General features: G+C 53.3%; 1 protein-coding gene across 2 annotated transcripts; it reads left to right on the top strand.

Annotated features, from left to right (window-relative positions):
- The first annotated feature begins 180 nt into the window (after positions 1 to 180).
- On the top strand, positions 181 to 25899 carry PTPA (protein phosphatase 2 phosphatase activator). Of its 2 annotated transcripts, none has more exons than XM_034067334.1 (10): positions 181 to 280; positions 2381 to 2481; positions 3726 to 3812; positions 8603 to 8728; positions 9470 to 9587; positions 10140 to 10239; positions 11338 to 11462; positions 11955 to 12055; positions 16339 to 16446; positions 21424 to 25899. In XM_034067334.1, exons 1-10 carry the CDS (start codon positions 256 to 258, stop codon positions 21496 to 21498), a joined length of 966 nt encoding a protein of 321 aa, XP_033923225.1. In that variant the 5' UTR covers positions 181 to 255; the 3' UTR covers positions 21499 to 25899. The 2 variants fall into 2 exon arrangements, with proteins under 2 accessions (XP_033923225.1, XP_033923224.1); XM_034067333.1 differs by having other exon boundaries at positions 189 to 213.

Here is a 25899-nt window from a genome sequence, read left to right as displayed (position 1 = left end):
CGGCTCCTCTGTCCCCCGGGAGCCGGCGAGAAGCGTCCTCCTGCTCGCTGAGCAGCGCTTCCTCGCCCCGCTGTCCTGTGCCGGCACAGCAGACCGTGCCCCACACAAACATGGCGGCGCGGGAGGCTGGGAGGGTGACAGCCCCGCAAGTGACAGGGCCGGGCGGCGTGCCCGGCTCAAAGATGGCCGCCGGCGGCTTCGGTGTGGCCGGAGGTGAGGGGTGAGGGGTGGCGGCAGCGGCGGGGCTCCGGGAAGATGGCAGAGAGCGAGCGGCGGGCAGGTGAGGGGCGGCCGCGGGGCCTCCGGGGCCGGGGCTGCGCTCGGGCTCCAAGGGGGAGTCCTCGGGGCCTGGGCAGGGTGTGCGGGAGGAGGCCGCAGGGCCTTGTGCTGCCGGGCCCCGGGCTGAGGGGAGGGCGACGCAGCGAGTGCCCGGTTCTGAGGGGGGTGAAGGAAAGAGGCTTTGAGCGGCTGCGAAGGGGCCCTGGAGCCGCCGGACCCTGGGCCGGGCCCGGCCCCGGTGCGGGCTGAGTCCCGCTGTGCTTGTTCCCCCCCCGCACCCCGAGACGGCGGGGCTGGGCTCTGCACCCACCGCAGGGGCAGCCTCAGGCCTGCACGGTCGGGTTTTAGGGTGCTTGATCTGGTGCTGGCACCCCCAGCCCGGTTATTGTGGCTCCGGTTTCCCTTGCTGGGATGGGGGCTGTTTGCAGGGATCCATTGCACCCCCTCCCCGCGAGCGTGGACTTCTGGTTCTGTATGGCTGTAATCCCTGCAGCCTGCACTGTGCTTCCTGCTTTCAGGATCTATGGGCCTCTCCCCAGGAGGGAATGCACAAAGTGAGTGTCAGGAAAGGGATAGTTGAGAAACAAACAAGAAAGATGACCCAGGTTCTGTGCTGAGGCAGAGGCTGGGCTCAGACCCGGATCCCCCCACTCCAGGGCACTGCCCTGGCCCCATCTCTGGCCTTTATGTATTATCTGTATTGATGGAACAAGTCGTTGTTTGCCTCTTCCCACCACGGCTCTGGAGTTTGTCATTGTTTTGGTGTTCCAAGCTCTTTTTAAAGTAAGAGCTCCGTGGTTGCTAATGCTGAGCCGTGTGCCGAACTTCCAGGAGAGCCATGTGTGGCTTTCATGTATATCCCCTGTGTGCTGTTCCTCTGTCCTTGTACCTGGAAGTTTTACTGTCACTTTGGAATTAACCATAAAACCCCCGGGCAGGTGATGAGGTTTGTTCCAGAGATGAGGAATCTGAAAGGCAGAGAAGCTCAATGACTCTTGAAGCTTGTGTGTCCAGCCTGCAGCAGACACAGGTCACAGTGGTTCCTGTGACTTGGGATTCCTTTTCCCCCTTAATCTGCCTCCAAGACTGCACTGCTCTGCTGCAGAAAGGGCTGCTGATGCTCCTGGGTAGTGTTCTCTATGTAAATGCAGCTCATTATGGTTTAAGGAGCTGGAGTTTGTGGTGTGTGTTATGGAGCCAGTGCTTGAACTTGCGGTAGGGCAGAAAGCAGCCGCTGAAGCTGGTGCTGAGCAAATGCTTTCAGATGAGCTGGGATTAACAACCTGAACCGGGTGGCTCTAACACAATGCAGAGTTTCACATCAGCACCCAGGTTCCTTCACGGTGATCTCCTGCCTGCCTCTTGCTGTTGGAAGCTTACACTTACAGGAGTGTAACGCAGATCGCCTCTAACTTCATGCACCGTTTGTGGCTTCCAGTGTCCCATTGCCATCACCCTCACAGCAAACCTTGGTTTGGAGGCTGGGGAAAAGAGCCCCTGCAGAGCATTAACAACTTGTGTTTGGATCAAATATTACATTCTGGGCTCTGGGAGAGCTTTAAAAGGAGATGATCTTCACAGCATCGCCCTGGAAGAGGCTGTGTCTTGGAATCCTCCAAGCCCTTGTGCTGCCTGGACCAGGGGCTGCGGCTCTGGACTGCCACCTATTGAATTGCTCCAGCTTTACCTTTGCAGGAGTTGGCCTTTTTAGAGGAAAGCAGTTCAGGTTTAACACCCTAAACCCAAGGCACGGTTAGTTTGTTAGCAGAGCTCAGTGCTCCACATGACCTGAGGCTTGGCTTCATTAGACTGAAACTAGGGGGTGTTGGCTTTGTTATCTCCTGCACCAGCCTCTCTGTCTGGGTGGGAAATGCCTCTTTAGTGGGGAAAACAAACGTCATGCCACTTTCTGAAGCCTTGCAGTGTCCTTAGGAGTTTGTTGTGTGGGGATTGGGAGGGCACTGTTTGGTGAGGAGGACTTGGTGAGATAATAGTGCGAGCTGGGAGAGTCTCCTGAGAAATACATGTTGCTTTCTAAGAAAAGACAGAGAATTCCTTCTTCTCCACTGCTTCTATTTTACCTCTTTTCTGCATCTCCCAGGCACCACTGAGGAGGTGACTCCTCCCCTCCAGCAATGCTTCATGATCCCCAAAAAGGAGATAAACATGGTTTCTGACATGGCCAAGTGGAAGCGTTCTCAGGTACGGCTCTGGGCTCAGGGAAGGCTGGTAAGTGGTGGTTATGCTTCAGTGGCAGCCAGATCTGGTCTGGGAACAGCCAAGAGGTAAAGCAGGTTTGGGCAAGTAATGGGAAATGAATTGGTTTGTGTTTGAAAGCAGAAGACTCACTGCCTGTTTGTAGGAAAATTACTTGGCAGCAAAATGCTCCAACAAAGGAGGGAGCCAGGGAGAGCCCAGATGTTGAGAGAGCCCAAAGATGCTTTAAAGTCATTAGTGCTCCCTCCCAGCAAGCTCGACAAGAAGCTGGTAACTATTCCACCCTACCTGGTCTGTGCATTACACCAAAACTGGATTTACCCAGCACTGATTGAGCTCTGTGTGGTCCTGGTCCTCTAATAGCACCAGTCTGAGTTGGTTCCTGAGGCCATCCCACCCTGCTGTACTGGAAAGGGCTCTACAGCCCAGGCCTTCAATTGCCTGGGTAATTTCTGTTTCCAGTATGTGTGGAGCTGGTGGAACAGGCAGGTTCTCCCCTCTCTGCCTCTGAGGGCTTGGTGTGTTAGCCCAGACTTGTCCCACCTCTTAGGAGCAAGTTCTCCCTTCCAGACTGATCTATGATGACTTAAGAGAAGCTTAAGTTATAGCCAGGTGTCAGGCAGATCTTTGAGAGCAGCTTCTTTGCTTGGTCTCCTGGGTTCAAGGACTTGCTCCTGGTCAGCATTTCTGTGTAAGAGAGGCCTGAGGAGGGAGAGGTGGCAGTGTGCTTGTCTGCTGCTCCCAGACACTGGAAATGGTGCTTCAAAAACAGCCAATTTAAAGGAAAGAGCAGCCTGGGCTGTCTCCCACTTCTCTAAAATGCATGAGCATGGGAGGAGATGAGTAGAAGGGGGAAAGGGGAGATAATGGTGCAGGTTTGGGAGAAGCAGAGCAGGATGTCTGGGCACAACTGAGCCCAGCTGAGCTTGACTTTGACCTGGCAGGAGGCAGGGAGCTGCAGGAATGATTTCAGGGGCAGTGTGAGCACTTTTAGGATTGTCCTCTCTGTTTCCACAGGATGCAGAGTTCGTGGTGCAGTCACCATCTGCCTCCTGCCCAAAATAGCAGTAACCTCACAGCCAGCCCAGCACCTTGGCTGTCTCCATGAGAGCAGCATTGCCTGTTGGGAAAGGTTCCCTGGGAGTGCAGGAGTGTTTCTATGCCACATTGCTTGGTCGGGCAGACCATGGGTACTCACTAATACCCTGCTTTCTTGGGTGCGTTTGCAGGCATATGCAGATTACATGGGCTTCATCCTCACTCTGAATGAAGGTGTCAAGGGCAAGAAGCTGACCTGCGAATACAAGGTTTCAGAGGTAGGAGAAGAGTTTGGATCCCTTCTTTCTTCTTTTCTGCCTTTTTTTTTCTTTTTCCTTTTCTTTTTGGCTCCACGGTGAATCTTTCCTAGGTGAGGAATGAGTTGGCAGCTTAGCTGGGAGCCAGGGAGTATAAATGCAATTGGGGATGCAAATGTCAGCCTGCAGTCCTCCCTCCAGGATGCAGAGGTTCTGTGTGTGCTCGCTGGATGGGAAATGAAGCAAATTACAAGTGGAGAGGAGCTGGTGAAGAGGAGGAGGATGCAGAAAAGGATGTATTTTAACCCTGTTTTCACAGCAGCTGAGCTGTGCAGGGTCTGGTTTGAAAGTGTGCAAGCTCAAGGCATGTCTTTGACCCTGCCTTGCCATAACAAACTGTTATGGGGACTGCGCAGCAGACAGGAGCTGGGGTGGTTCTGTCAGCCTATGGGGCAGGATTGCCCCTTCCAAGGTGTTAAGCAGAAAGGATGTGTTTTTCCCCTTGCTTCAATGTGACAGTCACCTGGCTCTGCTGTGGCCAGTTTTAAGGCTTGTTCACTTTATTAAAGCACAGCAAAACCATTTGGAGCCAGAGGGAGAGGGCAGGTGTCCTCACTGGTGTTACTGCCTGGCCTCAGCCACCCTCACTGCTGGCCTGAGGGCTCTCTGGGTGCTGCTGTGATCTGCAGAGTAGATTTGGCCACCACCTTTGCTTTTGTGCTGCATACTGGACCCCCCTCCCTTGGTCTGTATTCAATGAGGAGATTCTTGGGTGTGTTTTACTGCTCAAACTTTACCATGGTTGTGCAGGAAAGCTGGGAATAGTCTAAAAAGATCCAGTCAGAATGAGAAGCAGGCCGGGCCCTGTGTGTTTGGGGCTTAATTCTGGTGTGGGAAGGCAGCCTACAGTAATCTTTAACCTAGTCATTTATGTTTGAAGCAGGCGTGTTGAGTCCAGCCTTCCCTTCTAGGAGCCAGTGTATGGATGGGAAACTTGCTTGTCCTTCTTGTGGAGGGGGGATCAGGGATAATATGTCTCTCCCTAACAGGCTTTGCGTCCACCTTTTGTTCCTTCAATTCAGTAGAAACTGCTGTCAGATGCTGCTCTTGCTTTCCGCTGTTTGCATTCACCTCTGAGTTTTCTCTTTGTCAGGATCTCGCTCATTCCCAACCATTCACAGAGCAGTTCTAGGGAAACAAAGCATTAAAAATGAGCAAAACAAAGGAGGGGGAAAAGCCATTCTCTGTCAGCCCCTTGGAGCTGTCAGTTCTGTATCGGGGCTGCAGCAGATCCCTCTTGGAGTGAATGTTTTCCATCCATGCTTCCAATCCAGGTGACAAGAGACACAATCCCACTGCTTGGGAAGTGGCAGGGAATGTGTCTCACCCCCCTGGTGCTGAGGAGAGCAGAAGCCTGTGGCTGGAGGCACAGGTGGAGCATCCCCAGGGTTGCCTTGTTGATGAGGTTGCCTGTTCACGCAGGTTCCTTTGTAGATCAAACTGCTTATCTGTGCTTTTAAAGGCTCAGCCCCTTGTGGCCTCTGCTTGCATCTCTGCTCTGCTTTCTTCTCCTTTGCTGTACCTGCTGCTGATGTGCTTTTGTGCCATCCCATCTTCCTCCCTGATCAAATGCTAGGGACGCCTTCCTTGGGCAAATGACCTCCTGGAATCCTTTCTGCTGAATGTGTATCCTCTCTGTGACCTACTGCTATTGCTTTGCTATGGAAAAGAAACAACAGGGAAGTATACGGTCTGCTGTGCTTTGAACGAGACAGCTTAATGGTTTCCAGCATAGCATGTGTCAATACCAAACTATCTGCTGGATCCTTTGGGGCTGAGGCTCTTCTGAGACTTGCTGAGCTTGCTCTGCTCTTACTGCAGGATTGCATGGAGCTGTCTGGGCTTTTGCTGGAGGCATCTGACAAACAGCGATAGCTGAGCTGTTGCTTAGGACTCTGGTGTAGACATTGTGTCTGGCACAAGGTTGTCTGACTGATAGGCTGTGACCTGCCTTCTCCTCCTGCAGGGAATGCTTTTCACATGGGGATCCATGCAGCAACTGCTGGGGCTGCAGCCTGGAGCACTCTCAGAGCTGTGACTTTAATCAGAGGAGCAGGGCAGTGAGGAGGAGGAGGAGGAGGTCCATTTTGGCCATGTGAGGCACAGACCTTCCTTTCACACAGTCCACTGCACTGGGGAAAACTGGCTGGTCTGGAGCTCCAAGAGGGAAGCATCAAATGCCCTGGTTTTAGGAACTCCCCCCTCCTCAAGGAGCCCACAGGGGCAAGCTGGGTCCCTGCAGGCAGCTTTGGCTGCTGAGATGCCTTCTCAGCACCTCTGTCTGCCTGGCCCCTGCTCTTGAGAGATGCTGACAGGTCTGTGCTCTGTAGGAGGCTCTGTGGTTTGCCTTTGGGACCGGTGGCAGGCTCGGGGTCAAGGCGATGCAAAATCAGCACAATGAGGAGAGCAGGGGGAGGCTGTCCTTGCTTTGATCACTGGAAAGGTAAAGCAAAAATAGAGCTTAAAAGCCTAGCCAGGCAAAATCAGGCTGCAGTGGTGCTGATGGTTGTGTTCCGGGAAGCTCAGCTCTTCCCCTCCTTCTCTCCCACCTGGGGTTAGCTCTGGATCTAGGATTTCCTCTGCTGGACAATGGGAAGCAGCTTCTTTTAGCAGCCCCCTTTTCAAACGGCCTTGAGCCCAAAATGAACTGCATCTCTTGAATTATTTATTGGCATGGCTGAGCCGGCAGCTGGGTCCTGCTCTCCCGTCTGCAGTGGGGCTGGGCTTTTTAATCCCTTTAAAGCAAGTGAGTGGGGAAGGGGAGGTTGGACCCTGCTGCTCCCCAGGGATAGGAGCTGGTCCTTGCCAGCCATTTATCCAGGCAGCTCTGAGTGCTCACTGGGAAGGGGTTGGGATACGGGGGCTGCTGGGAATGAGCTGCTGGTGCCGGCGGATAAATCACCAGCATGGTTTAATTATTTAATGCAACCCAGGGCTGGGGAGGCTGTTGCTTAATTGCAGGGGAATGCAACAGCCAGGAAGGAGTAGGGCTGAGTCCAGACCTGGCCCCGAGCAGTGGGGAGGTGCTGGGTGTCTGCAGGAGGGAGCTGAAGCAGAGGGGGCTGCGCTGCCTTGGTCCAGGTGTATGTGGGGCACTGGCCTGTAGTGGCTCCAGCTTCTGGTCCCCTCTGTCCCTTGGCACTTGGGCCTTAGGTCTTGTCTTCAATCTGTCCTAGGCTCTAGCCTGGCTCAGCAGCCAAGTGTTGAGGTCCTGTGGGGTGAGTGGATCTCTCCCCTGCCCAGTCCTGCTTCCCACTGCTGATCCCGCCATGTCCTCGGGATGGCAGCTTTGGAGCTGCTGTCTGTGGGAGGTTGTCTGCCACAGGACCCTTCCTCCTGGGAGCAGAGGGTGCAGGGAGCGACCTGCAGCTGGTTCAGCCCAGCTCTGCCATGCCCATCTCTGCCTGCCCCTTCAAGTGGCACTTCAAGGGCTGGAAACGTGCTGGGCTCGGCTCTTTCCTTGTCCTCCCGGCAGGCAAGACGTGAAGGATTGAACCACAGCCCAGGAGACCAGCGGCTTCACATGCCTCCAGCAAAGTCAAACCAGCCGCTGCTTCTGCTGTCCTCTCTGTCCCCTTGAAGGAGGAATCCCCTCTTGAGACACAGGAGCTCCATTGCCCGGGGCCTGGCCAGCTGCTGTGGTGGCTGTGGGCTCTCCGCCTGCTTGGAGTCAGGCGAGGAGAATCCCAGTGCCTTTGGCAGGCTTGACCAGTCATCAGCACAGCCCCTACAAGTGTTGGGAGCTGCTTAAAGTGCTGCCTGTGCTGTTGCCTCTTGGTGCTGCATGGGCAAGGGAGGGAGGAGGCTGTGTGCTTTGACCAGCCCTGGTCCTAACTGTACAGTTTGAGACTGTGCTGTATTGCATATTGGATCTCTCTTCCTTCATGGCCACAACAGTGTCAACTGCAGTCACTCTCTTGCGTCCTACACATTCCTCCCTTCATGCTAGATACAAGAAAGGGGACTCTGTTTTCTTGCTGTTGCTGTTGTTTTCCCATCAGCTTTCTGTTTGTGATGGGATATTTCTATGAGAGCTGAGGGCTTCTCATGCTTGCTCTGATGAAACCGCTGTTGGCAAACCAGGCTGCCTCTAGATAGGTTGTATTTTGCCACTGAGTATCCCTGGGTTGGAGCTGCCTTGCTGCTGAGTTGGAAGCAACAGGAATTGTGCTAAGGTTGACTTGTGATTAGGCCCTCCTGTGCTGGGTGCTGTACCAACACCAACGCTGCTAATCCTGGCTCCTAAGAGACACTTCAGGGCAAAGATTAGAGGCCTTGAGAAGGGCAGATCACATCACCAGCCACTGGTGAGGTTATGTAGTAAGTGCCATGCTGTGTCCAATGGGGGATGCAGGACCCTCAAGATGCAGAGCCTGAGTTTTTTGTTGGGGATCCCTGAACTCTATAGCACTTCCCTGCTGCTCAGTGCTGTGTGCCCCATAGCTGGGAGCTTGCTGTAGCAATTCTCCCAGAGGCTTTACAGCACAGTACTCTTAACAGCTCATGAAAGACTGTGTGGGTGACTGAAGAGCCTGCCTCAGGCTGGGCTTTGTAGTGGACTGATCTGCTGAGGGTAAGGCTAACCCAGCCCTCTGCGTTGCAGGGAGGGTTGGCACATCCTGTTTCTGCTTGTCACCCTTGGGAAGAATGGTGTGGGCTTTAACAGCTCCAATCCAGAGCAGAGATACTGGAGCCTGGAGGACTGCTCTAGTTTATGTCACCGTGACCCTTCATCTTCTTTGTCTCTGTAGCCCATTGAAAAGCTGGTGGCTCTCCTGAACACCCTCGACAGATGGATTGATGAAACCCCACCAGTGGATCAACCCTCTCGCTTTGGGAACAAAGCCTTCAGGACCTGGTATGCCAAACTAGACCAGGTGAGCATGGCTTTCCCGTAGCACACATGCAGCTCCTACAGCAGGGTAGCATGCCCAGCAGGGGCAGCAGGACAGCTCCATCCCTGTGTGCAGCCAAGCAGCCTCCAGAGGAACTGCTCAGATGAGCTGTAAAGGATCCACCTCTTGATATGCATCACTTACCCCTGATCTGGTGCTGTCTTCTCCTCTTATGAGAGCATGTGATCCATATAAATGCTCTTGGATGGGTCTCCTAGTCCTGGATGAGCCACAAGGGCCTTCCAGACCCAAGGAGCTCCTTTGGTTTGTACCTGCCCTCTGGCTGCTGGCTGACACACAAAATCAGAGGAAGGTTGTGAAACTGCTCCAATTCCTTCAGCTCAGAGCACTTGCCCTGTGCTGAGCTCTGGAGGTGGCACAGTCCCAGCCACAATGAGCTTGCAGGTCTGCTGCTCTCTTAATGCTTTTGTTGTGTAGCTGACTCAAGTGGGTAAGTGGGTTGATGGACTTGGATGATCAAGGTTTTTTTTCCTGCACAATGCATGTGATCTGGGTAATGTCAGGACAACCTCTCCCTGGGTTGCTCCATCTCTGGAGATGACCTCTTCAACAGGAGATTCCCTCCTCTGCTGTGCTGGCTGTGGCCACTGTAGGACTGCACCATTGCAGCTCCCACTCCGCAGCAGTGTCTGAGCAGTGGGACTGTTTCCTGGGGATGGGACACATCTGCACTCCCTCAAGGGTGTCTGTTGTGTCTTTCAGGAAGCAGAGAAGTTGGTGGCAACAGTGATTCCCAAGCATTTGGCTGCTGCTGCACCAGAAGTGGCTGTGTACTTGAAGGAATCCGTGGGGAATTCCACCCGCATTGACTATGGCACAGGTACCTGGGCACCAAAAGGCAGGAGAACAGGATGGTGTGGGTGCCAGGAAACATGGCTTTGAACCTGGATAGGTAGAGGAAGAGGAGGACGTGGGTAAAAGGATGAAGAACTGGAGGTGGTGCAGTGCTTGCCAGAGAGCTGCTGCTCGCCAGCACCAGGGGGAGATGTTGTCCTTGGAAAGGGACCCAGTGGCTGGGGTTTTGTCAGCTCAGGGAAGGAAATTCAGCCTTTCCTCCCCTCCTGTGTGTCCCAAGCCAGAGGCTCATGTCCTAGCTCACGGTGGCGAGACTATAGGTACCTTTTGTTCCTACACTGGGAGCTGCAGTTCCTTTCTCAAAGTTAATAATGGATGTCTAAAAGGTACCTTTGGGGGGGTGTTGTGTGGTTATGAAATACTGTCAGCTCATGGCTTTAATAGGGACAATAGAATTAAGGCTCTTGAGAAAGGACTGTGACTGCTATGATTTCTGAAGAGCCGTTGTGCCTACAGGAATCTTGTCCTGGGCTCCAGAGACACCAGTGTCACATCTCTTCATGTTCTTTAACTCCAGGTCATGAAGCTGCATTTGCAGCCTTTCTCTGCTGCCTCTGCAAAATCGGTGTGCTCAGAGTGGATGACCAGATGGCCATTGTCTTTAAAGTATTTAACAGGTGAGGTAATGGAAGGAAAAGGGCTGCAATGTGGCAGGTCCCTGTCCTCTTGCAGCTGGGTGAGATGTTACTGCCTGTTCTATGCACCAGACTCCTCCTGTAGCCTTGTTGTGCCCCTTTCTTCCACTCATCCACACCCATTTGGGAGTGACAAAATGAGCCTCCTCCTTGGGGTATGAGCTGAGCAATCGAGGGCCTTCAGAGGCATGTACATGGAGAACATGAGTGCTGAAGGCCTTGCTGTCCTGAGCAGAGGGGGAAAACTGAAGGCAAATTTAGGCAAAACTAGGAGGCAGATGTGCTGTTTAATGGTCTGTGTGGTGGGTGACCCATGATAACTGCCTCCAAAAGAGATGAGAGCGCTTTGTCTGTTAGAGGCAGTGTCTTTCTGGAAGGTTACTTGAGCTGAGCACCAGTTATTGAGCTTTGCAGAGGTACATGGGTGAAGCTCTGTGCTTTGTAACAGACAGATCTGATCAGAGGATCCAACAGCTCTCCATGAAACTGACAGGTCTCCACTGCTCCTTGAGGTGTGTTTCCAGCCCAGGAGGTAGAGTTGGTACTGATGAAGCTGCTGGAATGCATGTTTGGAATCCCAGCTGGAGCACTGTTTGGTGGCAGGGAAAGCATTTCCTTCTGTGGTGCTTCCAGACTTAATTTTCCAGCTGAAAAGTGGAAGTAGCAGTTGCCATAAAGGGGAAAGCTTTCTGAGGTCTTCTGGAAGTTGTTCAAAAGAGAGCAAAGTGTCAGTGTTTTCAAGTAACAGTGTGGGCGAGGAAAGATCTGCACCAACATGAGACGCATTTAATAAAACAGAGCTGTGCCACTTGTTAGTGATTTTGGTGTGATTTGTTAGTGAATTTGGTGTAAAAATCCCCAAACCAACAACAAACCAAACCAACAGTTTTTAGAAGGGGATGCAGTTTACTACTATAGGTACCTTCAGGCTGCTTTCTGTGGCAAAGGAGTTGAATTCTATGTACTGTGCTGTATGTGGGGGTCCTGCTTGTGGGCAGACTGGTGGTTCTTGGCCTCATGTAAGTCAGTGGAGACAGAAGATGACCTTGTCTTAACCCTTCCTTCTCTCCTTGGTCCCAGGTACCTCGAAGTGATGCGAAAACTTCAGAAGACCTACAGGATGGAGCCTGCTGGCAGCCAGGGCGTGTGGGGCTTGGATGACTTCCAGTTTCTGCCTTTCATATGGGGCAGTTCCCAGCTGATAGGTACTAATGAAAACCTTCTCGTGTCCCAGCCTGCCCCTGTCTGTCTCAGTTGCAAAAATGTTGGGGTTTGAGACTTTTAAATTCAAATATGTCAAATCTGTGTGTGGTGCAGCACAAGAATTTCCTTGAGGCTTGGATTATTGTGTTTTTTCCCTCAGCTTTCCAAATGAAGTTAGCTGCTTAGGTTGGGAGGCTTCTCTGTACAGTACATCTGTCTTCATTGCAATTGATGCAAGCTTTTTAAAAGGAGAGGTTTGGTTTTGGAGCTAGAAAACACATTTCTTTTTTTTTGCCATGGGGAGTTTACCAGTGCTGAGGCACTGGAGTGGGAGATAAGATGGAAGGGGGCAGCTCTGTGATGGCTTCTGGAGAGCTCTGCAATGGGGGGATCCTGTTTCTTCTGAAAGGGGGACAGGAAAAGACCTGGTTGAACTCGGTCTCAGGAGGGGGATAGCATCCAGGTTACTTCTTATTGTCTCTTGCTCTTTTTAGACCATCCAACTCTGGAGCCTCGACACTTTGTTGATGAGAAGGTGGTAAATGAAAACCATAAGGACTTCATGTTCTTGGAGTGCATCCTGTTCATTACAGAGGTGAGGACTGGAAGGGAGTTTGTCCCACAGGGAAGTTCTCTTTACAGTAGATACTGTGGTTTTCTCTTCCTCCTTTGCTTGTTTGTTTGCTCTCATGGAACTGTGTGGATGAACCATTGTTGCATGTCTGAGGTGCTCTCCTTGAATGAGTTAAGACAGGGATGTTGAGAGGGAAGTATAATTAGGGTAGATGGGCTGTGGATTGCAGTTGAAGGGAGCTGTAACAAGAGCAAACAAATCACCTTGGATCAGTCAGTGGGAACTTGGATGGAGAAGACTGGTGCCTGCCTGCAAGTATGCTAGGAAGATGAAGTAGGAGCTGCAAACCAGCTGGGCTTGCCAAGATCACCTCCCTTCCCTGCAGCCCTTGGGTGCTGCCTGCCAGGCTCTGGGCTTCCCCTTGCTTAAGGGCAGGATCCCAAACCTCTGTGCACCGTGGTCTGCTCCATGTTCTACCAGGAGCTGCCCATTAAATGTGCCTCATTTGCACACAAGCTAGAGCAGAGGTGGTGCTGAGATTCACTCAGTTGACAGCACTATCAGGGCTATGTTTCTGCTCAAGCACTGTAGGGTTGAGGGGCTGGTGACACTCAGCCTGTTGCCAAACGTGGGCAGTGTTTCTCAGTGAGGGAGCTCACAGCTTTCTGCCCTCAGCTGGATCACCTGGCCATGTTTCTGCTGTCCCTCTTCTGTGTGGTCTGTGCAGAGAGCAAGAACTCCATGCTCTGCTGTGGTAGGGGATTTATTGTCTCTATAAGACAGAGCTGCTTTGGAGGTGAGAGTGTGATTCTTCCCCTTTGTTCTGTTTGCTTTCCCCCCTACTCAGCTCTAATTTAGCGATTAGAGAGAAGGGAGGTTACAGAGTATGAACTTAACCTTCCATGTAGGAAATTTTCATGGAGCCTTTGGCACAAACCCCATTTCAAATCCTGCTGAATCTGGTAGGGTTTGTCGGTACTTAGCACCTCACAGGGTTTCACCCTTAATGCAGACATAAATCTTGCCACAGGTAGTAAAGAGGTGCTGGTAGAGGAGATCAAGATGAGGACAGGAAAGTGGGAGCCAAGATACTTTAAGCTTCATTATGATTTGGGCCTCTGTTGTACCCAGACAGTGCACTGAGCTGTTAAAAACATAAACCCCTGCATCCCCTGACATGTTTGTATGGAGTATTCTGCAGTGCACAGCGAACACATCAGGTTTAAGATACACAGCACCGAGCTGCAGCTTCAGGTCACTCTGCTTTTGCCTGCAGAAAGTCAGCTCCTTGGGAGGCTTCTAAAGCGAGTGATTTTCCTCCTTTTCCTGCGCATTCGTTGAGAATCCTGGAATTTGGCGTTTCTCTGAGTTCCTCAGTGCCACCTGGTGGCAAGGAGCCCTCCTGGCGTGATGCTGAGGGATGGCAACAACCTGCGTTGGTAAATGCATGGGGTTTTCAGTCCACCTTCATGCCGGCACTGCTTGTCTTTAGGAAAGATTTTGCCTTTAAATTTGGGGGTTTTCTTTCTCTCCCCAGTTCCTGGGAATGCTGTTACTGCCGCTAGGTGGGGCTGGGACAGCCTCGAGTGCCCTCCAACCGCTTGCTCTCCAAAATCAACAACAAAATAGCAGGGAAAAAAGAGGGAAGGGATTAAAACCTTTAAGAAATGAGCGATGTGATTTTCTCCTGAGCTTGTCAGCTGGAAACAGCTCTCCTTTAGTATTGCTAAACACGTAGCAAACACCACAGCAGTTCCCGTAGTGTCTCTGGTACGTGTTCCAGACATGAGAGCAGGTTTTGTTTCAGCAAGCTACAATGGAGGCTGGTTGTTTTCCTTCAACCAAGAGAATATGCTCTTGAGCAGGTATTTTTCTCAGCCTCTGTATGATGTTTCAGGGTATGAATGCACACTGTCGTGTTTGCCACGTGTATATTTAAACCTCAGGCTCTTCAAGTAGCAGTGAGATGATGTCCAGCCTGAACTCACCAAGCACCACCCTGCAGGAGCCTTGCGTAAGCTGGGAAATCTGTGGGGTTATTTTGGACCTCAGTATGTGGATCTGGAATAGGGTGAGGTTTATGGAGCTGACTGGAGCTTGAGCTGTCCCCTTGCTGCCTAAGTGTGCTCTGGGGTGTGTGTGGTACCCATAGGCGCAGGGATGAGGATGGTTTGGGAGCATCTCTGTGGTGCCTTCTGCCATAGGGGCTGTGTATGGCAGTGGTGGCAGGGCTGTGTTTGTGCAGAGGAGGGGTGCGGGTACCCCCTGGCTGTTGCAGTGGAGCGCTGTGATTGCCCAGATGCTCCTCCAAGGGCCCAGGGCAGGCAGCAGGAATTTCAGCTTCAATCTGGCTTCTAAATTTGGAGGTTTGGGAAGGGAGGGCTCGGGTTTCTGCTGGAAGGGAAGGAGCTGACAGGAAAGCACAGCCTCAGCCGTCCCCCTCCCCCCGGCACTGACAGAGGAACCATTTACAAAAGGCCGATTCTCTTGGGAACCGAGAGGCAGGAACGCCGCGTCTGTGAGTAATTTCCTGCTCAATATGGCTGCTCTGACTCACTCCGCTCCCCTGGGGTCACTGCGGGACTGCAGCGTGCTCTGCCTCTGCTCTCCCCTCCCGCTCTCCCTCTTCGCCCTTTGTGGCTGGAAGGAGATGATTCCTTTTGGTTCCCCCTCCTTCATCCTCCTTCTTTTTCCCTCCCCAGTAGGAAACCATAGCCAAGCCGTCCCTCACCGGTGCCCTGCGTGAGGAGGGCCAAGCATGGGGCTGGAGAGCCACGCTTGCCTCTTCTGTGCTCACCAACATGCTCCCTCCAGCTTACAGGGGGGAAAAAGCAGAGCGGTGGTGGCTGATGCAAGCTGTGCCCCTGCGAGGAGCAGCGATGCTGGAGGGAGGTTTGGCGTCGAAAGGCACAGAGCCACAGCTCCCATACGGGGATGCTGTGAGCGACCCGCCTGGCGCCGAGCTCCCTGGCAGCCTCTGGGTGCCAAATCCTTAACACAGCGTCGTGCTTTGTGGATCTGTGCGTTTCATCTCATATCCACGAGGAACGTGCACGGTGGAGGGGAGCGGGGATGGCTGAGCAGCTCATCCGTCATCCCCCGGCTCCCAAGCACTGCGCTCTGCCAGCTGCGGGCAGAGCTTCTGGTGCTTCTGGTGCTCCAGCCCCGTGGTCAGTGCGTTTGGAACATGCTGTCCTCAAGCAATGGGGTGTTCTGGCTTTCCCTCCCCTTACCCACTCTCTTTGCTGCCACACAGACATTGCAGAAGGGCAGCAGCTCTTTTCCTCAGCAGATTGATTGGCTTTGCTTGCTTTTAGAGCAGGCAGAGGGGTGGGTTTGGAGGCTCTTTTCCCACCCTCGCTCTAGGCCTGTGCGTGCGCGGAGGGAAGGGGTTAGTTGTTGGAGAAGGAGAATCCAAGAGATTCCTCTCTCCCCACGCTCCCTTTTAGCGTGAGCTTCGGCCTTGTGGTTTCTGATGTCATGGGAACTTCGCTCAGTCAGAGTGGCTGTGTTGTGTTTCTTTTTCTCCCCGAGGGTCTGGTTTTGTTCATGGAGGAGAAGGGGAGACAACGACCCAGGGAATCTCCATGCAACTGTCCCTGATTGCAGCTCCCCCCCGGCCTCCCTCCTGCAAACCCTGGGATATTCAAATACAACCCCCCATATTCAAGATATATTTAAAGCATCTGCTGCGAGCCTGCAACTCGCAGCCATGGAGCCAGTTTGGAGAGTGGGATTGGAGCGTGTCCCCTCTGCTCCTGCCTCCCCACAGAGCCCTCCTGTGCTAGAGGCAGGTGTGGAATGGGCTGCAGGCACCGGAGCTGCTGCCAACCTGCACTGCCCTCTATTCAGGGGAGGCAGCAGCGGTTGTCACTGCTGCCTGTTGTTGATCTGAATGGGGAATGAGTCATTTTCTTGGAAAGCCCAGCAGAGCTGCACTGTGAGGTTTCTGGGTAGAATAGGAACAGCGTTGAGCCAAGCTCTACTGGGGGGCGGGGGGGGAGAATGGGACTTATGTGGGGCTTTTTTAATGCAGTCAGTAAAAGGGAGGTGTGCAGATTAGCAAAGTGTGGCAGGAAAAGGCTTAATTCCATGGAGGAAGGTGTGGAGCTGGATTGCCATGGCCTTGTGTGATGTGGCCACAGCAGGAGGGAGGGAGGGGAGATGCAGTGAGGTGGCTGCTGCCTGGGTCACAGGGCTTGGTGGGAATGTTTGCTTGGAGAGAGTGTGAGCGTGAGTCAGTGCTGGTGCACGAGCATCCTGGCTGGCCTGGCTCCCTCAGCCCTGCTCTGGGTCTCTTTCAGATGAAGACGGGTCCCTTTGCTGAGCACTCCAACCAGCTCTGGAACATCAGCGCCGTGCCCTCCTGGTCCAAGGTCAACCAGGGCCTCATCCGCATGTACAAGGCAGAGGTGAGCACCATGGGCAGGGGGAGGCTGCTCTTGCCCACACGCCTCCTCCCTTCCACTTCACTGTGGGTCAGCTCTTCTGCTGCTCCTCGATGTGGGGCCCCCATCACAGCTGGTTGCTATCCCATGCTGAATGGGGCTTGGAGGCCCAGAATGGTTCAGGTGCTGCTGGCTAGGAGTAAGCTTCTGCCTGCCTAGTGTTTGCCCCTAGTCCAGTCCCAAATTGGGCATTCCTTGCAGATGTGACTTTTGCCCTTTCTTGTCTTCCCATAGTGCAAGTTGCAGGTCTCCAGATTAGATTATGGAATCATAGAATGGTTTGGGTTGGAAAGGACCTTAAGATCATCCAGTTCCAACCCCCTGACATGGGCAGGGATGCCTCACACTAAACCATGACAGCCAAGGCTCTGTCCAACCCGGCCTTGAACACTGCCAGGGATGTAGCAGTCACCACTTCTTTGGGCACCCTGTGCCTCAGCACCCTCACAGTAAAGAACTTCTTTATATCTAACCTGAAACGTTAGGGCTGGTGTCTTGCTCTGCTTGGCTTTCTGGTCCCCAGACTGTTGTTTTACCAGCTGAAGGAGACTTAGTTTAAAATCATCATCCCATGTTCCAGGAGCCCCAGAGCAGGCTGAACCCTTCCTACCAATGTCCCATCCATGCAGTGTGCACGGTGAGGCCACCGCTACCTCCTGGCCTTGGCAGCCCTCCACGCACCGGGGCTGTGCTGGCGCTGCCCCAGCAGGCTTTCCTGGCCAGCCCTGACCTGGGGAACTGGGCAGTTTTGGCTCTCCCTTATCTCTCCTTCCTGCTCGAGCTAACCCTGAGCTTGAGGAAGCAGGACAGGAACCACCACATCTGGGCCTCCGGAGGGAACAGCCAACAGGCGGCATCTCTTGCTGGGAAGGATGGGAGCGTGTTGGCTGTGCAGGGTGGCACTGGCTGTGCTAAAGATGCTGGAGGAGCAGGGATGGTGCAGCTCCCTGGGGTGCCTGGGGGGGACCAGCAATGCTTGGAAGAGTTAATCCTGTTCTCTGTGGTGTTTGCTCAAGGCAGCCATGCTGCTGGAGCTGGGACACATGGCAGAGGCTGGCGGGCAGCTCGGGCCCAGCGCACAAAGGGGTTAACTGTGCCGAACTCGGCGCTCCCTCCCCCAGCCCTTCCTCTGCACTGCACATCCTGTGTTTAGGTTCCAGGCCACATACCTCTCTAATCTGTGAGGTGTCACTCCCAGGCCCGCTGGCTCCTTCCGCCCCCAGCTCAGTTTTCCTCCCAGCCTCCAAAGAGGAGAAGTGGGGCTGGGGGGCGACCCCGTCCCCTGGTTGCTCCTCAGAGGGGTGCCCCTGAGCTGCTCCTCCGGGACTGCCCCTGCTCACAGCTCTGCTGCCTGCCAGGAAACCCGGAGCTGGAGGCTCTGGTGTGAGAGCTGGGGGGTGATGGGGAGACCCCAGCCCTGGGAATGCTGTTAAAGTGGTCCCCTAAAAGCTGGAGTGTGCCCTGCTGCTGCCTCAAGCCCTGCCTCCATCCTTCCTTTCCTTTGCATCAGGTCTTCTGCATGATCTTTGGGTACTCCCCAGGCATCCCATGTGCCCTGTGCTGTTTGGGTGCTCCTGTCTGGTGCCCCCCATGCCCTGCACTGTAGGGTTGCTCCCACTTCATGCACCACGTACAAGGCTGGAGGAGCTTGGCAGTGATACACCCACATGCAGTGTCCATGTCCACTGCTGTTTTGGGGCAGATCTCTCTGGCACAGCTTAGGGATCCTCTAGGAAGTGCTGGGCTCCTTGGCTCCTCTAGGTGCACCCAGGATGTGGTCTCTTCTGAAAGCCTTGGTCTGACTTGAATAGTAGAGGACATTCTGTGGGAATGCTGGATCCAGTACTGGTGGGTTCCTGGAAATACCTAGAGCTGCGTCAATGGGGAGAGCACACAAACTGCTGGGGATAGTAATGACACAAATCTAGGCTGAGGTGTAGAAAACATTGAGTCAAGCAAAGTCCCCCTCCCTTCCCCCTGCCCCTCTGATCACCCACTACAGGTAGATCAGGTGGAATCAGACACTGATGGAAGCTTCAGCTCCTGAATGTGTCTGGGGTGGCTGAGAAGTGCTCAGTGCTGGGTTTTAAATAGAGGCAGCAGCAGAGCAAAGTGCTCACTTGCTAGGAGCAGACCAGGAGATGTCAAATGCTCACTCATAACCTGCTCTCACTTGGTAGCAGTGGGGCAGTCCCCAGACCTGGGTCGTTTAAGAGCACTGTGGATGCTTTATCTCTTCTCTGTCCCTTCTGTGGGATGACTTTAATCAGCCAACAGGAAGTCCAGGTACATCCATACGGCTGGGAGTTCTGGTCTGGATTTAGGTACTCAAGGATGCTTGCTGCAGGGTCTGGGAGTGGGCACTAGACTGAAGACAATGAGTCTTCAGCTCTGTGTGTTTATGGAATCTCAAATGTGTCTATTTATAATATAAATATAATGGGTGAAGATGTGTTCCGTTGGAAGCGCAAGGGCATTCCTTATTCTTTCCATCAAAAGCAAGTGAAGGAGTCGACAGAATAGAATCTGGTTAAAGCAGCAGCCTTGATGTTTTCCCCCTGAGCCTGCTTTTGAGTCTCCTGACCTTTCCTTCTCTGCAGTCACTCGGGAAATACTTTCCATTGTAACTAATCTAGTCCCAGTTCCATCTTTAAAGGCTGGACTCGATGCATGAATCTACTCCTCAGTTGAGTCCCGAGCAGACCTTCAGCGGGAGCAAGATGGTGACAAGAAGAAAATAAACCTGTCCCTTCCACTGAGCCAGTGTTGGCTGCATCGCTCTCACCCAAAATGATGCAAGGATAGTCCTGTCTCTTGGCCCCTTTAATAATCCAGTCAATTTGTGCTTGTCCTGCTGGATAGAGGAGAAGGTTTCTCTGCTTGTCTTCTCTTGGGCTGGCAATATGTTAAGTGGAATGGATAGCCATTGTTCCCATTGGTGGGAAAGGCTCTTCCATCTGCATCCCAAACCAATCTGTCCTTCCATGGGACCCCTTGGAGCTAGTTGGGCTGACATTTCTAGCTGTCAACATCTCCAGTATTCATTTGTCAGCTCTTCCCTCATGTCACTGTTATCCAGCCTGGCTTCCTCCAAGGGTTTGTCTGAGGGGCTGTGCAGAGAGATGGCAGCAGCTCTGAGCCTTAGGAGGCTTTCAAGGTGATGTGTCCTGAGGGTCACAGGACTTATTTCTCCTTGGTGCCTTGCCATGGAGGCGTGTGGTTTTCTGCGTGGCTGTTATTGCCCAGGATTGGATACTGCTCTGCTGTACTTTCACCACCTCCAAACTTGTTTTGGCTCTAGCATGTGAGCAGTTCAGTGCTGGAACCAGTTGTCTGACCTCTGGCTCCAGAGGGATTACCGTAGGCCTGGGCTTCTGAGCAAAAATCTGCCTGCTTGCCTGTGATGACAGCACAGGGGCAGGCTGCAGCCTCGGGGAAGAGCTGTCTGCAGCACACTGCTTCCTCCCCACTCTGGGATCTCCCCCACTGCAGAGGGTTTAGCTCAGCCTGGTGAAGAGTGCAAGGCTCCTATGGAAAGAGGAGTGGTAACTACGGCATGGCTCTTGCCTCCCTTTGGTAGGAAGGAACTGTGCTTTGAAGAAGAGCCTGAAGGAATGAGTTGTGCATCTTGTGCCTAAGATCTGCCTGGGAGGCTGTTGGCAGCAGACAGGAGCCAGTGTGGCCTTGACACCCTCCTGCTGGGGCTGCAGCTTGTGGGGAGCTGGGTGCCTGCTTAGTGCAGCATCCATCCCTCCAGCTCTGAGCAGGTGCTCTTTCTGCCAAGAACATAGATGGATTCCTGATAGTTGGTAGCTGCTGTGTTGTGGTTGTACTTCACATCTCCTGTAGAACAAGACTCCCATCAGCAGATCCATTACAGGGGAAAGGCTCTCTTCCCAAGAGCACTTGGCTTTCTTTTTCTCTCTTCATATCATGCTGTCTAGGGAGGGAAGAACTTGCCCCTCTGCCTACAGTGAGGAGGTGGCCACCACCTCAGTAGTCGTACCCCAGGCACCCTGGTAGGTGAGTCCCCCTTGCAGCACAGTGAGGTGCTCTATGGCCCTTGTTCAGCACAACTCACAACTGACATGAGTGATGGTGTAGGTGCAGTGTGGGGTTGGTCCACACGTACTGCTGAGGTTTGTGTGTCTGGAGGTGAGTCTGCTCTGGGCAGTCTGAATCTGCAATGACTCAAAGAAACAGAGCTCCTGAATGGTTGTGCCAGGCTGGTGCTGCAAACCAGGCATGGTTATTGACCACAGTCACTGACCTGCCTGCCCTGGCAGCATGGTGAGCAGAGGAGGCTGTGCCCTCACTGCCTTGTAGTGCGTGTATATGGCTGATCTGTGATCCATACTCCTTCCATCATTACTCTGCAATGGTGGTGGGAATTTCAGGGTGAGAGGTTGTTGGGAATAGTGTCACGTCTTACATTATGGCAGCAAAATCCCTGGTGCTTGTCTGTCAAAGACCTGAGAACATGGAATGCAGTTTGGGCAGTGCCTTGGGGCTGCAGGGTGATGCCTCTAACCCAGTGTGGGCACTGTCCTGGAGAGGGAGATCCTCTTCCCAGGGGGGATTCTGCAGCTCTGAAAGTGTTTGTAGAGTGAAGCTCTTCAAAGAGATCAGCTCCAGGAGAGGTGGTGAGAGAGAGAAAGCTGCTGACATCAACGTGCTGCTTCTGCTCATGCTCCAGGCCTGAATTTCAGCAGGCAACAGGCTCTGCCTGAAGGGAAGGGGATGGGATTATGAAGTGTTACTGGGCTGAGGAGCCTGACAGGGATGTTGTGGGGGGAGACATGGGACCGATCCCTCTGCCTGCAGCTGAGCCAGGCGGCCCCAAACCTGCTGCCTCCTGACCCCAGAGGCAGGATGTAGCTCTGGCTGCATGCGTAAGGTGGAAATGTCTCCTGAATTCACCCTTCTTTATCTCTCCTGCAGTGCCTGGAGAAGTTTCCTGTGATCCAGCACTTTAAGTTCGGCAGCCTGCTCCCCATCCAGCCTGTGACGTCCTAAGGAGGCCGCAGGAGGAGCAGAGGCAGCGGAGTCATAGTGCGGCGCTCTTCCTCCTCCCCTCACCCCCTCCTCATCACCGTGCCCGTCACACACAGCCCATTCATTCCTGCACATCCTCATCAGCAACCACAGATCCAAAGCACTCGCTGGCCTTGCATGGGAGATGGGACATGGAGCAGCTCCTCCTGCACGGCCTCAGCACGTGGATGTGTCACCAGCGCCCAAGGCAGGGCTGTGCTTCGCTCTGCAGCGTGGCTGCTGTGAATGGGGTTTGAGTAGGGGCTGCCTTGTAGCAAAGACCCTATGGTGGGAGGGGGGTGTGGAGGGGAGGAAGGCACATGTGTATGTGTCGGGCAGTGGTAACTGCAAGTTCCCTTTTGAAGTTCATTGAAGTTTCCTGTTGCTGTTTGGTTTGCGAGGGGTGAGGTGTGAGCCCGCGCGTGTCTGTGTGCAGCCACCTCTGCTCGCATGGGGAGGGCTGAAATGGGTCAAGGAAGTTGTAGGGAATGTCTGTGGGTTGCTGGAAGCCCAGGGTTCACCCTTCCCTTCTTGTGGATAATGAAAGCCCCCTCCCTCCGTCTCTTCTGCAAGGTTCCCTGGGTCTTTCTTTCCCACCACCGCCTCTTCTCTTGGGTGAAGCTGGAATCCTTTCTGGGCTGTGAGGGGCTGAGCTGGCTCTGGAGCCAGACTCGAGTTCCCTGAGGGACCCGGTTCTGTGGGAACAGCTATGAGAAGACACTGCTTGAGCGGTGCCTGCTGAGGCTCCCTCTTAACGGGCACAAAACCTCACACGTTCACACACATTCATCACTGGGTCCAACCTGCCCTCTGGACTCCCTGTTTCCTCCCCTGTGCTTTGCTGCCCCGGGGCTGGGCTGGCCTCAGTGGCACGAGGTGACCGTGGTTGCTACTGCTTGGTCATAAATTGTAGTGACAGCCCCAGAGCAAAGGGATTTCCCCTCGAAGCAGCATGTTCCCCAGCTCTTTTAGGGAGGCATCCCCAGAGCAAAGGCAGCATGAGGGGGTAAGCATGCAGCTTTACATGCGTTTATATACTTGTGCTGAAACAGAAAGCATAAATAGTCTGGGTTAGCAGGTTATACCTGAAGAAAGCTCTTTCCCTTTGTCATTCCCTGCTGGTGTTGCTGTGCTGGACCTTGGGGAAGAGGGACCACACTTCCAGTGCCAAGAGCAGCAGCATCTCAAAGGCAGGTGAATGGATGGAGATATGGTCCAGATCATGCCAGCAGCATCACTTGGGGGCCAGGAACGGCTGGTGCTGGGTTTGAGATGAGCTGGTGTGGATTGACCGAGGTGGTCATAGCTTTGCATCTGGAGAGGGGACGTTTCTTCTGGGGGGCTCCCAGGCTGGGAGTGAGGGACATGGGGCTCTGGTGTGGTGTTTGCAGCAGGGATCCTTTCCCTGGCAGTCCCACAAAGCAGGAGGGGGCAGTGGGGCTGCCCCAGCCAGGCTGTGGCACTGGTGGTGGTGGTGGGGAACCTGCCTGTGGCTTTTTAACTTCACTTTGTATTTTCTTCACTCTTTTTGTCAGACCAGCTCACTCCTCTTGTAAAGGTTCTTGGGGGAGGGAGAGCAAGGAAAGAGTCTAAATAGAGGCAGTGAAATGCAGGTGTCTGTAGAGCTAAAGCAGAGCTCTCCAGCGCTGCTATTGTCTCGTCTGCTTCTTGCTCGGCCCTGGGCAGGGACAAGGATCTTTTGACCTGCTGAAACAACCCTATAAGCTTGCATTTGGAATGAAACTGGAAGACTGGGGTTAAGTCTTGATTTACTCCTTAATGGGATATGTGTTTTGTGTTGGCTTTCCAAACAGATCCATTCCTGGTGTGGTGCTGGTGGTCAGTGTGCTTGCTGGGACCCAATGGGTTCATCTTCAGAGGAGCGGTTTAGTGCCAGGAGTGGGATGACAGGCATTCCATGCTGTGTGGCTTTTGGCAAGTGTCACCATGCTTGAAGTGGCTCTGCAGCATCCGGCTGGCAATGGCTGAGCTAGAGCCCATGGTATCCCAAAGCTGCCCAAGATCAGGAATGTGTCTCTCCAGTCATCCCATGGAAATGGGGCTTCCATGCAAAAGGATGGGTAGAAACGTTGACATCCATGCATGGGAGGCACACCAAGAGGATGACACACGGCACCAAAACCGGGTGGGGAGGAGCTTCCTTCCCCTGCAGCTGCAGCCACTGCTCCCTGGGGATGGTGTCCCTGCACCGGGGACCTGCCCAGAGGAGGATGCTCACGTTGAGCTCTGTGTTTCTGGCTTGCCTGAGTCTGCAGATGTGTCCTGCTTAGGGGGGATTTGGACTTCAAACAGCTGATTCTTGTCTGAGTCTTATCCCCCCGCTTGGGATGTGCCCCTGTTGTGTGGCTATCGGCTGCTTGCCTTCCCCTCACTGCCACCTCTACTGTCCTCAGGGCTCTGCTCCTCTATCTATGGCTCCACACAGGTGGCAGCTCCTCCACCTCCACCACTGTGGTTTTGATTCAAGTCTCTGTGTTTTGCACTGGGGACTCTGTTAGTGTCCCCCCAGACTGGGGTTTGCTCTTCCCTTGGGAGCAGAGCCAGCATGGCTGGAGCCTTCAGCACAGGGAAGAGGCTTTGTGGAGGCACTTGGCTGTGTTGGTGCCTGATCTCTTGCACCAGAATTGGCTTATTTGACTGCATGAAGCAGGTGTATTGTCTGTCTGTGTCTCCTTCCTGTGTCTTTCTATCATAGGTATGTTTGTTTAATCAACACTTTGGCTGTGTCCATCCCCCTCTGTCCCAGCTTGCGTTTGGCAGGCAGGTGATGTGCGAAGCCTGTTCCCAGGCCAGCAAATACCTTGAAGATCAGAGACTTTGGTAACCAAAGGATGCTTGAGCCTTGTTTGTGAAGCAGGGGGAGAACTGGAACCCTTTTGCTTTAGCTGTTTCTCCTGTCCTGCTGTAGGGGCTGATTTGGACCTTCCAACATCAGTTTAGTCAGCAGCTTTGTTGGATTCCCATAGGGAATCATACCTGGACCTTCTCAGGAGTGGTTGGAGTGAATATAGATGTGCTTTGCAAACGCTGATGTTCTTGTCTCTGAGTTATATCTTCTCCGTCAACACAGGCCAACTGTGTGAGTGCATGTTGCTAAAAGCAGCAGCAGGGTGGAGGGAGGGATGGATGGTGAGCAGGAATATCCTCTTGGATCATAGATGTTTTTGAAGGCACTTGAATTCATCCTGAGCACGTCCCTTGGTGACCGTGACGCGCTGGGAAGGGGAAGCAGATGTAGTGTGGGTTTCTCACCATCTTCCCCATCAGCCCAACTGACCAACCCAGGCTTTTAAGCTCAGTTTTCCCAACTGAATCCTTCGGGGTTGCCATTCTTTGGCTGGTTTGTGGTGTTATTCAACACTGTCTTCACATCCCTCCTTTACAAGTGGTTGTTCATGGCAGCCAGGAATAAATGAAGTAAGAGTTAAGCAGCCGCGTGCAGTGATGGTAGTGAAAGAATAGAACTGTTTCATGCCATTGTTGCTGCATTAACTTGTCCCTGGTGTGCAGCTCAGTTCCATTACGTAGCGCTGGGTTCCTGCTATGAAATAAACAAGTCCCCACTGCAGGACCAGCAGTTGGTGAGCAGCAAAACCTGAGCTGGCAGTTTCCAGGATGCAGATGTGCTTTGTATCCCAAGGAGCTGGTGTAGAACCATGCACGAGCCCTGGATGCTGCACTGTGTCCATGGAACTGTGTTGACTTCCTTCCTGAGAGAGGGAAGGAGGCAGAAATGGGTGGGAGAAGGTGGGATTGGTTGTTAAGGATAGCTGCTAACATGACCTGAACTCTCCCGCTGTCAATGTGCCAGTGGGACCCTACTATGGTTGAGAAGCCCACAGGGATCTCATCGCTGCTTCAACAAGCAACTTCTCAGATGTAGAACAGAACCAGGCTTTTGGAGGTCATTTCATGCTCCAATGGCCAAGAGGAGACATCTTCATCCTTTAACGTTGCTTCCCCTTCGGTGGATGAGCACTCTTCCCTTTGGCATTGGAACAAGCTCCTTGAGCATCCTTGGGACTAACACCTCTTTCCCTGGACTGATCTTATGCGAATTGTGCCAAACTCCAAACTAGGATGAACCAGAGAAAGGGCTGAACCCCGACGAGCATCTTCAGCTTGGAGAGCTGCTCGTTGTGAAGAGCAGGAGGCTGGGAGCAGGCTTTGGAGGTTAGAGGAGGCTTTTGAGGAGGTGAAGTGGGTGCTTCTGCTTGCTATAAAAAGCCTGGGCTTGGGAATGTCTACATCGGGCGGCTCTGTGCAGGGCAGAAATAGTTGTTGAAATTGGAAGGAGTCGCTCCCCATGTTCCTGGTTGCAGCTGTAACACTGATAATAAATAACATCAAAATCCCCCATCA

Source organism: Melopsittacus undulatus, chromosome 11 (assembly GCF_012275295.1).
Source record: "Melopsittacus undulatus isolate bMelUnd1 chromosome 11, bMelUnd1.mat.Z, whole genome shotgun sequence".
NCBI classification, from domain to species: domain Eukaryota; kingdom Metazoa; phylum Chordata; class Aves; order Psittaciformes; family Psittaculidae; genus Melopsittacus; species Melopsittacus undulatus.
Note: the sequence above shows the minus strand (reverse complement) of the source record. Positions and strands in the feature narration are given on the sequence as shown.

What these genes read in the sequence shown, in the direction of transcription:
- PTPA (XM_034067334.1), top strand. Translation starts at nt 256, where the DNA reads ATGGCAGAGAGCGAGCGGCGGGCAG. An exon ending in GCGAATACAAGGTTTCAGAG is followed by an intron (nt 3,813 to 8,602) that starts GTAGGAGAAGAG and finishes TTGTCTCTGTAG; the next exon opens with CCCATTGAAAAGCTGGTGGC. An exon ending in GGGCAGTTCCCAGCTGATAG is followed by an intron (nt 11,463 to 11,954) that starts GTACTAATGAAA and finishes TGCTCTTTTTAG; the next exon opens with ACCATCCAACTCTGGAGCCT.